General features: G+C 48.1%; 1 protein-coding gene and 1 pseudogene across 1 annotated transcript in view; one reads left to right on the forward strand and one right to left on the reverse strand.

Moving 5' to 3' along the window:
- Window positions 1-1,035: 1,035 nt before the first annotated feature.
- Window positions 1,036-1,201, reverse strand: LOC111815113 (annotated as a pseudogene).
- A 6,050-nt stretch (window positions 1,202-7,251) lies between these two features.
- Got2 (glutamic-oxaloacetic transaminase 2) overlaps window positions 7,252-10,965 on the forward strand; it is a 17,768-nt gene continuing 14,054 nt past the window's right edge. The window contains exon 1 of the mRNA XM_023709347.1: window positions 7,252-7,461. Coding sequence (XP_023565115.1) covers window positions 7,373-7,461 — 89 coding nt within the window. The 5' untranslated portion in view covers window positions 7,252-7,372. The remainder of the gene's footprint in view (window positions 7,462-10,965) is intronic.

Genomic DNA, 10,965 nt, shown 5'->3' on the forward strand with positions numbered 1-10,965 from the left:
CCCTTCCCTCAGAAGACACTGGCTTACATTCCAAGGCAGTGAGTAACTTCTTTCTCTCCCGAGGAGCTGGATGGGCCACCTGTTTCTTAATTTCAGGGCTCCTTTCCCCTGGGCAGCCCGCAGCTGTGCAGGTAATGTGGGGTCCACATCACACCACCCTGCAGACACTGGCCAGCGGGGAACTCATCCCAACAAGCCATGCTACCTTGTGGGGACTCTTTAGGCAGCCCATGTCACAGATCCAGAGGCCTCTGTGTCCTGAGAGCAGACACCCTGCGACACACTAACTGGTGAGCTCGCGAGTAAAGTGAAATCTCAGGCCTTTCACAATTCATTTACCACTTTTTTTTTTTTCTGTATTTTAGGGAAGGGTCTACAGGGTGTTCAGGGTCTCACTACTAGATCAGACTTGTAGTGATCCGCCTGTTTACAGCTTCACCAAGAGCTGGGATTACAGGTGTTACACCATCACGCCCAGTCTCAATTGCTGTCTCAGCGCACCCCGGGGGCAGGGCCAGCACGGTAGGCCTGGGGATCGAACCCCCGGTCCCTCGAATCCCAGGCCCTGTGCCTGCTTGCAGGCGCTTTAATCTACTGAGCTATTTGGCCGGCCCCTCATTTACTATTTTGTAAAATGGACAACAGTGCCTATCCCTGAGGGTTTTAATTAAGACCATGTCAAAAAAAAAAAAAAAAAACCTAGCATAAAGCACAGAGCTATTTTGTGTCAGTAACTGTGCCCTGCCAATTAGAGACCCTGACATTAAGCACCAGGGACACTGCAGGGACAAGAAAGAGATCCAAGCTTTGGATTTCTGTCTGTAAACGTGAGTTTGAGTCCTGGTTCCACCACAAACCAGTTGCATGACATAGGACAAGCCAGCTCTGTCTTAGAATCTTTGTGTTCTCATCTGTAAAATCAGAATATTAGAAAAGGTTCAGTAGAATAAAAAGTTCATTCCAAGGAACATGAGACCCAAGAGATTATTTCTGGATACAAAAGTCTGAGAAATTTTGCATTTTAAATGTCTCCCGTAGAAATCTATAATGCATGCATTAACAGCTCTGACAAGGCCTGTAAATATATATATATATATATATATATATATATATATATGATTGGAATTAAATTAGTTTTCAAAGATTGTTTGACCACAAGATTCTTTTGCACTTGATCTTAGCCAAAAGGCTGAGAAGCGATGCACAAGATTCTTTTGTCTCATAACAGCAAATAACCATCCCATGGATTATGCTGGGTGAAATGCTCACCTATCTAACAATCTCTCTCTCTACTCTCGTTACCTATATCTACCTTTCTTTCTGTAGTCTCAGGCTCAGGTGCAGAAGGTCTTATTGACCAGGGGGCACACCTGTCACTCCTACATTCTGTGGCAGAAGCAACCGACCTATGTCAGGAAAATCTGTCCTCCTCACTGAGTGTGTAGAGAGTAACAATCCAGAACATCTGAAATGAGCTTCCCATTTGTACTCTTGCCCATCTCTTTCTTTGGTGTCCCTGGGAAGTCTTTTCTCTAGTAATTGTACCCCATTCTTTTTACCTAGATGAAAAGCTAAACTTTAAAGTAGAAGCCTTTTTCTAGCCACAAAGCCCAGTAAGAATGAAGACCTGGAATGTGGTAGGTTTGATTCCAACTTACGCACATGCTGTGCCCACCCTGGCAAGCCCCCCTGCCAAACAAAGCCTGCATTTTTGTATCTGGGAGGGGAGGGAATTGAGCTCAGTGGTCTCTGTGCTTTCCACCAGCTTGAAAATGTTGTTTCCCTCTGAATAAATGGTGTGGGAAGGCAGCTGTAGGTCCAGGGACCCAAGGTCAGTGACACAGCCTCTTGCGGGGGTTCTTAGATCCAGTATAGCAAATTAGCCTGCCTGACCTCCAGCAGGCAGTGCCTGGAGGCCACAGAAAAACACCATTAATCAAAGGTATTTAGCCTGGTAAAGTGGCACACACCTGTAATCCCAGGACTTGGGAGGCTGAGGCAGGAGGACAGCTATGAGTTGGAGGCCAGCTGGGCCACAAAGTGAATTCAGGGCCAGCCTCAACTGCACAGTAAAACTCTGTATATATAAAAAAAGAAAAGAAAAAAGAAAAGAAAAGAAAAGAAAAGAAAGAAAAACAGGTATTTAAAAGGGGCTGGGGAGATGGCTCAGTGGAATAAGTGCTTCCCTGGCAAGCACAAGGGCCTGAGTAAAACAGGTATTTAAAAATAATTCATGGGGCTCGTGAGATGGCTCAGTGGTCTAAAGCACCTACTTAGAACAAGCTTAGCGGAACACAGGGACAGCGGTTCAATCCCCCAGCACCACATGCCAGCCAGCCCCGCCCCCTGGTGGGCTGAGCTGGCCACACACACACACACACACACACACATAAATAAATAAAATTAATTTAAAAATAATAAAAATAATTCATTAACTTGAATGTGGTGGCATACAACTATAATCCCAGCTGCTCATGAAGCTAAGGCTCTGAAGACCAGGTCCTTAAAAATATCATTTATAAAGTTCAGCATAGTGGTGCACACCTGTAATCCAAGCACTTGGAAAGTGAGTCCGGAGGACTATCATGAGTTTGAGGCCAGCCTGGGCTACACAGCAAGATAATGTCTCAAAAACACTAAAAAGAAGAGGGCCAATGAGACAGCTCAGCATTCTATTTTTTACTTATTTATTTAGTTTTTGGCAGAACCAGGGATTGAACTCAGACCCTTGCACTTGCCAGGGAAGCGCTTATTCCACTGAGCCATCTCCCCAGCCCCTTAGCTCAGCATTCTAAAGTGCCTGCTTAGGCAATCTTAGGCAAGCACACAGGGACTATGGTTCATAAGGGCCAGGGAGATGGCTCAGTGAAATAAGTGCTTCCCTGGCAAGCACAAGGGCCTGATTTCAATCCCCAGTTCTGCCAAAAAATAAAATAAACCGTGTCAAGGGACTATGGTTCAATCCCTGGCACCACATGCTTCACCAGCCCTACCCCCAGGGTGAACTGAGCTGGCCACCAAAAAAAAAAAAAAAAAAAACAGGAAGAAGAAAAGGAGGAGGGACAAGAGGGAAGGAGGGAAGGAGACAAGAAGAAGGAGGAAGAGGAAGGAGAGATCACGCACGGTTTTATTCAGCTGTCAGATGTAGTGTGAGTGCTTCAACTGAGTCCTGGAAGCTACCCTTCCCCTTCTGCTTGTGAAACAAGGCTCCCAGGAGTGACAGAGCTGCCCCCCACCAGCCCAGCCTCCTCCACTGGTCTTTGGAGGCTTTGCCTTCCCCCTATCCAGGTTGGTATTGAGGGCATGGATTAAGGGCGTCTTAGTTTGTTATCTGCAGCTGTAAATGAATACCACATATTGGGCAATGTGTGAAGAATAGAGGTTTACTTAGCTTACAGTTGTGGAGGCTGGGGAGCCCAGAGCAGGATGCTGACATCGGGCCAGGGCCTTCATACTGCATCCTAACCCAGCAGAAGGGCAGGCAAGCGTGAACGACCTGGGCCAACCACAGGGTGAGCAACCCAGGCCAACCACATCTGTTTTATTGGGAACCTAATCCCTTGATGACCAACCCACTCTTTTGGCTTGAGCCCATCCATGACCACAGTGTGCCCTTGACCTAAACAATTCTTTAAAGCTCCAACTCTTTATAGGATAACAATGTCAATTAAATTTCAACCTGAATTTTAGAAGGGACATCCAAACCATACGGGGGCAAACAAAAGGCCTGGCCCAAAGAAAGGGTTACAATTCCAGATAATGGTCCTTTCCACTAGCCCAGAACTCCCACTCAAAACTCACCCCACCTGCTGGCTCTGCCCAGCCTCTTCAGGCATCTTCAGGAACAGAAGACCACAAGGCACACAGCACTCTGCAGCACTCACACACACAACCCCTGATGCCTACAAACATGTACACACACAGACGCCTGCAGATGCACACTACTCAGGAACTTTTGCACACAAATGCAAAGGAGCAAGGCCACGCCCCAGCACAGGCCCCCAAGCACATACCCGTGCCTTCCACAGCCTCCATGTGCAGAGACCTGTTGGGTACCATTGCAGCACCTCACTTGCCCAGGTCAACACAAACAAGTGCTGTTCTTGGAGGAGGGAATCACTTCAGATATATAAAAGCCAGGGCCCTTCCCCAACAGATACAACTCAACTCTGCAGGGTCATTCTGGAGATTAGAGCCTGCTACTGAGGCAGCCCAGCACTTTCTCCCACCACAGTGTGCACAGAACACTCCCTTTCAGTCTTCCAGCCTGGGAAAGGCCCACAGGACTGATCCTGTAGCCTGACCTGAAGCAGAAACCCTCTAGACAGTGGTATCAGGGATCAAACTCAGGACCTTGCGCTGGCCAGGCAGTTGCTTATGCCACTGAGCTATCTCCCCAGCCCTGGTCAGAGTGATTTCAAAATGACAATACAAATGTTGGTAAGTACAATGATGGAAGAACCCAGGGCCTCCTTACTGTTAGAAGCGCTCTTCTCCACTCTTAAACAATAAGAGAGAGAGAGAGAGAGAGAGAGAGAGAGAGAGAGAGAGAGAGAGAGAGAGAGAGAGAGAGAAAGCAGCCCTGAGACAGCCCTTTCTGAGCTGATTCTGGAAATGGTTCCTGAGGGCCTGTCTAGGGTCAGCAGGTAAAGATAGGCCTGGAGCAGAAGGTTTAGAACTCCCTAAGCACTGGAACCTGGCAGCACTGAGGCTCTCACTCCAAGGATAAGCAGAAGGCCTAGCCCAGAGGCTGGCACACTGTTTTATTAAAACTGACTAAAAGCTGGGCACAGTGGTACAGACCTGCAGTGTCAGCCACCTGGGGGGTGAAGGTAGCCTGGGAAACTTAGCCAGACCCTGTCTCAAAATAAAATTTACAAAAGGCTCAGGGTAGTGTTTGCCTACTGTGCATGAGGCTCTGGGTTCATTATTGAGAACTGAAAAGGTATTTTTTAACTTTTTTTTTTTTTTTTTGGTGGCTGGTTTAGCCCACCCTGGGGACAAGGGTGGCACAGCATGTGGTGCCGGGGATGGAACACCAGTCCTTGCACTTCCCTAAGCAGGTGCTTAGTCAGCTGAGCTATCTCACCAGCCCTCTGCAAACATTTTCTATACACCTGTGAATAACTGTGTAGTATGGCTTTTGTATTTTAAATATTTTTCTACCAAGCAGGCTAGTGCTCTTCTATTAGCCCAGCTACTCAGGAGGCTGAGGTAGGAGGATTGCAAGTTCAAGGCCTGGCAATTTTGTGAGATCCCGTCTCAAAATTTAAATAAATAAATAATTTTTCCTTTTTTTTCATAGTAAAATTTAAAAGGGCTGATATGAATCTTGGATGTATAGCACTTGCCTAGCATGTATTGAGGCTATAGGTTTAATCCTCGGCACTGGAAAAAATATTTCTTAATGTAAATAGTGACAATTTTATGTACAGTTTTGCAACCTGTCTTTTGTTTTTGAAGTTGATCCATGTTAATATCAATTATTCGAGAGCGAGGGAGATAGCTCAGGTATGAGCATCTGCCTGGCAAGCTCAAGGTTCTGAGTTTGATCCCTCGTACCAGCAAAAATAGAAGTCAATTATTCCTGTGAATGGCTCTGTAATGCTCCATCATGCAACTATGTAACAGCACATACATTCTTTCCCCTACTGATAGGCAACTAGTTGCTTCTACAAGCAGCGCTTCCTTGACATCCTTACAAACTAGCAAGAAGGCCTCCAGAGTTTATCTATCAGCAAATACAGTTGTTGGGTTTGGGGAGGATAGCTGCTATGGATTGAACTGTGTCCCCTGAAAATATAAATGTTCCAGTTCTAATTCAGGGTATCTGTTCATGCGACTTACTTAGAAAGAGAATTTGCAAATGGAATCAAGTTAAAATGAGGCCATTAGGCTTCAGTCCTACTCTAGATGACTGGTGTCACACCCAAGAGACAGAGAGAGGGACAGAGACTAGCGTGACACATCTAACAAGTAGAACGTCAAGGATTGCAGGAAAGTGCCAGAAGCCAGGAGGGTTCAAGTGACAGATCTTCCAAGACCCCAGAAGACAAGAGCCCTGGCAACACCTTTATTTTTGGACTTCTGGCCTGTGGATCTATGAAAGAATAAATTTATGCTGTAATTTTATTTTCCTGTTTTGTGGTGCTGCTGATCAAATCCAAGGCCTTGCGCATTCTGGGCAAGTGCTCACCATGAGCTACATGCCTCTGTGGCTTCTACTGGAAGCCCAAGCAAGCCACAGCATGGTGACTCCCAGTCACGGGTGTGGGAATACCGCTCATGGCCATAGACAGAGCGTGAGCCCGGGACAGTAAGCTGGGACTGGAATGGAAAGACAAATTAAATCGCTCAATCACGGTTCTATTTAGGTTGTAGAGAAAAGTACCAGAAATTGCCTATGTTGAGAGTAGACTTGCTTGGGACTGGGGAGACAGCTTGGCAGAATAAGCATTTGCCTGGCAAGTGCAAGGACCTGAGTTCAATCCCCGGTTCTGCCAAAATAATAATAAAAAAAGAGAGAGAGAGAGAATAGACTTGTTTGATTTGTGTACTCTGTCTCAAATTCAGGTGCTTTTTCCTTTAAAAATGATTCGAGGGCCAGGGAGATGGCTCAGTGGAATAAGCGCTTCCCTGGCAAGCACAAGGGCCTTTGTTCAATCCCTGGTTCCGCCTTAAATACATATATATATATATGTATTATATTTATATATATATGGAAAAAAAAGATTCGTTCCCTTTCTACACAATTGTGAGGATCTGCCACAAACAAGTTTGTCATTAACGACCACAGGTTATTTTGTGCTTGTTAAATTAGGCCCTGCTTTCAGACATAATCGGCTAATCTCAGTTAATCTTCATAACTGGCCAACAAAATACGCCTGCTGCCCTCGTTATAACAAGGACGAGGGCACATTCGGGAAAGGAGATGCCTCGCTTAAAGAAATTCAGAAATTCGCTGACTCTTGCTAAATCAAAAGCCAAGCCCCCTGGGGTCTTAAGGGCTCTTAAAACACGGGGGGAAGGGGTCACCTGTGTCAGCCTACATTTCCCACCTTTGAAATCGTTACAGTAGCAGCCGCCTCTGCTGTCCGGCACGATGCACGGAAAGCAGCACGGCCTGCGCCCAGCGCCCAGCGCTGCCCACAAAGGCGCAGACCTGCCGCCCGGACGGTTTTCCGGGGCGTGCGCCGCCCCGCTCCCGGCCGCCAAGGGGCGCTGTGACACGGCCGGGACCCGGCACGGCCGCTCTAGCTTCGCCCAGACGAATCGCAGTCCCTGCCGGGTTCAGCAGCCCGCGCCCCGGCGTCCGCGGTCGCTCGCCCTCCGCGCTGTGCTGTCGCTACCCGCTGCCCCCTTGCCTCCCACCATGGCGCTGCTGCACTCCAGCCGCGTCCTCTCCGGCGTCGCCGCCGCCTTCCACCCGGGCCTTGCCGCCGTAGCCTCCGCCAGGGCCAGGTAAGCCGAGGGATACTGAGGCGGAGCCAGGACGTGGGCCTGCCCCGCGAGCAGCTGGCGCCCGACATCCTCCCCACGGCCTTCCAGACGCACCGCGCGTGCACACGCCCTGCCCTCCTGCGCCATCCCCTCGGGCTCCCTGCCCCGGGAGCTAAGAAGCGAGCGTCCACGCCGCGCAGCGACTCACCCTCAGAGCCCCACATGCCTACCCTCCCTGCACCGGACGACGCGCGGCTCGAAGGAAAGAAGCGCGGCACCCCCCTCCGCCCCCCCGAGCCCCCCGCGGCCCCCCGACTCCCACTCCAGGGACCAGGGATGCGGACTCCGCGCTCAGGGGTGCGGGGCGCCGGGCGAGCACGCGGGCTGCGGAGCCAGGCCAGCCCCGCGCGGATTGGCTGCGGCGCCGGGGGGGGCCCGCGCGGATTGGCTGCGGCGCCGGGGGGCGCGCGTGTCCTTGAGGGCTGGCCTGGGGGGCAGGGGGCGCCCCGGCCCTTCGTGCGCAGAGGGCTGGACTGGGCAGGGCGGACGGTGGCTGCTCCTGTTCCAGGGGCGGAAGCGCCCTGGAGGTTTGGTTCCCGGGGCGCCGCCGCACGGACCCCCACTTTTCTCGTAGCATCCGGTGACCTTGGCAGCGACACCCTCCTGTGTGTGCGGCCGCCTGAATCGCTCGTGACTCCCGGGCCCGTTTAGATGGGAAGATGCTGAGGCATCGCGCGCCTCCTTTTTTTTAAACCCTCAGAAGGTCGGCTCCCGCGGGAGCCATCAGTCTCCCTCTCGTTGTTCTGTTCTTTCATGCCGAAACTATTTCATAACCCCAGTTCCTCCGTGCCAGGCACTGGACCACATGCTGGCGGTGCCGTGGTGAACAAGACAGACTTCGCTCAAACAATGAAAATGTGTAGTTTTTCAGACTGTGATACGTAGTCCAGAGGGAAATTTAGAGCGTAAAAACGAGCTAGTAATTTCCTAGCGGAGACCAGAGCCAGACAATTAATTCACTCAGGAAGCCAATTTGTGGGGTCGGCTCCTTAAATACTGCCTAATGAGGTGCCCAGTCTGAAAGCCACCCCGGGGCGATATAACTACCAGGAGCAGAGCCTCGCCTGGCCTTTCTGCCCTCCCTTGGCCTTGCGTTTGAATGGACGCAGGAGGTCATAAGCCAGCAGAACAGTCTGTCCCTTCCAAAGCCTCACACTCCGGGGCAGGACGGGTTGGCCCCGCCTAGCACACGGTCTTCTCCCAATTTGGTTAGTTGGTGGCTTTGGTGGCGCACGGGAAACCAGCGCTCTTTAAGCCTAACTAATAGGTCAGGATTATGTGGCAAGTTTGGAAAACAAGGGAATGCCAAAAAAATTGATTTTTAATATTACAGTAGTAACCTTTAAACAGTCCCTTTTTGTTTTAGGGGTTTGGCTAGTTGGCCTGAAGCTCCAAAGTGCTTGGTGAAATTCATGTTGTGTATGACCTTTTAGTCATTCTCTCGGTTTGAGACCCTAATATTTCTTTTCTTTTTCCCATTCGAATAAGTTACATGAGAGCAGAAACCTCACCTACTTTGTTCAGTGTTGTATTGTAGCATTTGTAACAGCGTCTGGCATATCTCTCCAAAAGTTTTTTTTTTTAATTTTAAATCCTGATTTCTAAAATAAAAACATTTAATTTTACATTTTAAATGAAAATCCAAACATAAGAAACCACAGTGCTGGGCGCCAGGGAGATGGCTCAGTGGAATAAGTGCTTCCCTGGCAAGCACAAGGGCCTGAGTTCAATCCTCAGTTCCACCAAAAAAAAAAAACCACAGTGCTGCAAAAAATATGAGCAAAAGCTGGGCGTGGTGGTGCACATTTGTAATCCCAGAACTAGGGAGGCTGAGGCAGGAGGATTGCCAAATTTGAGGCCAAACTGGGCTGCATAGTGAGTTCAAGGCCAGCCTCCACTACATAGCAAGAGCCTGGCTTGAAAACAAAACACTCAAAAAAGTATGACCAACAAAGCAAGATTTTTAAATATTTGAAAAGCAGGACATAGTAGCGCAAATCTGTAATCTCAGCACTCCACAGACTGAGGCAAGTGGATCACAGTGAGTTCAGAGGCAGCCTGGGATGCATAGTGAGTTCAAGACCAGCTTGAACTACTTAGACCCTCGCCCCCATTTTTTTTTTTTTTTTTTTAATAGCTGACAATGAGGAGCTGCTGTTCAAGTTTAAACAATGCTCTAGGGTTGAACGGCATGCCAGCAGTGCCCGTGAGTGTTAATGGTCCAGGCAAGGACATCTTGTGCTCATTCCACCCTACGTGCATCTTTATCGAGAGCCCAGTGGTAAGACTAGGAAACATTTTTACCAACTTAATGCATTGAAACATTTGTTTTGTTTTGTTTTGTTTTGTTTTGTTTTGTTTTCTTTGTGCTACTGGGGATTGGACCTAGGGCTTTGGCAGTGAGCTGTATCCCTGAATCTTTTATTACTTTTTTTTTTTTGAGAGCGAGATCTTGGCTGAATTGCCCCAAGGTAACCTTGAACTTGAAATTCTCATGCCTCAGTCGCCTAAGTATGACATTGTAATCTTCTGCCATCTTGCCCAGCTCCAGTGAAATACTCAATTTTCATATTTAGAACATTTAACTAAAACTTTCTAAATTCGAGTGTTTCTTTTTTTCATAGAAATCAGGGGCCAGAGAGATGGCTCAGTAAAATAAGCACTTGAGCAAGGGTCTGAGTTCAATCCCCAGTTTTGCAAAAAAAAAAAAAAATCACTAAAGTTGTTTTGTTGACCTGTAGTCTAGAAGCGCAGTGAAATCATATCAGTAAGGAATGAGCAATATGCTAGTGTATTTTTATGTGTATTGCTAGAGAATGAACCTAAGGCTTCACGAATGCTGGACAAAGCAGTGGCTCCATCAGGGAGATAAAACTCTCTGCCTATTTTTCATTCTGATTATTTTATTTTTTTGTGAAATAACTAAGTAGTATCATAAGATTTCTTAGAAAGGCAGTCCACTGGATGTGGTGGCACATGTTTATAATCTCAGCAGTCGGGAGGCAGAGGCAGGAAGATTGCTGTGAGTTCCAGACCAGTATGGATTACACAGTGAGTTCAAGGCCACCCCGAACTGCATAGTGAGCCCCTGTCTCAAAAACAAAACAAAACCCTAGTGTGCAGTAGTGATACACTAATAGTAATTAAAAGATCAAAGTTGTGGTATGGCATTTGTGATCGTGGGCAAGTTCACTAACTTTTTTTTTTTTCCTTTTCAAAGTTTTATTCATAAACATATAGCAATGAGACAGTTTCAAATCAAATCGAAAGTACAGTTTCAACAAATAATACACTGCTGGGCTGGCGAGATGGCTCAGTGGTCTAAAGCACCTACTTGGAACAAGCTTGGCAAAGCACAGGGACCACAGTTCGATCCCCCAGCACCACATGCCAGCCAGCCTCACCCCCTGGTGGGCTGAGCTGGCCACACACACACACAATAAATAAATAAATGTTAAAAAAAAA

The sequence above is a fragment of the Octodon degus genome, unplaced genomic scaffold (assembly GCF_000260255.1).
Source record: "Octodon degus isolate 3935 unplaced genomic scaffold, OctDeg1.0 scaffold00011, whole genome shotgun sequence".
In the NCBI taxonomy this organism is placed as follows: domain Eukaryota; kingdom Metazoa; phylum Chordata; class Mammalia; order Rodentia; family Octodontidae; genus Octodon; species Octodon degus.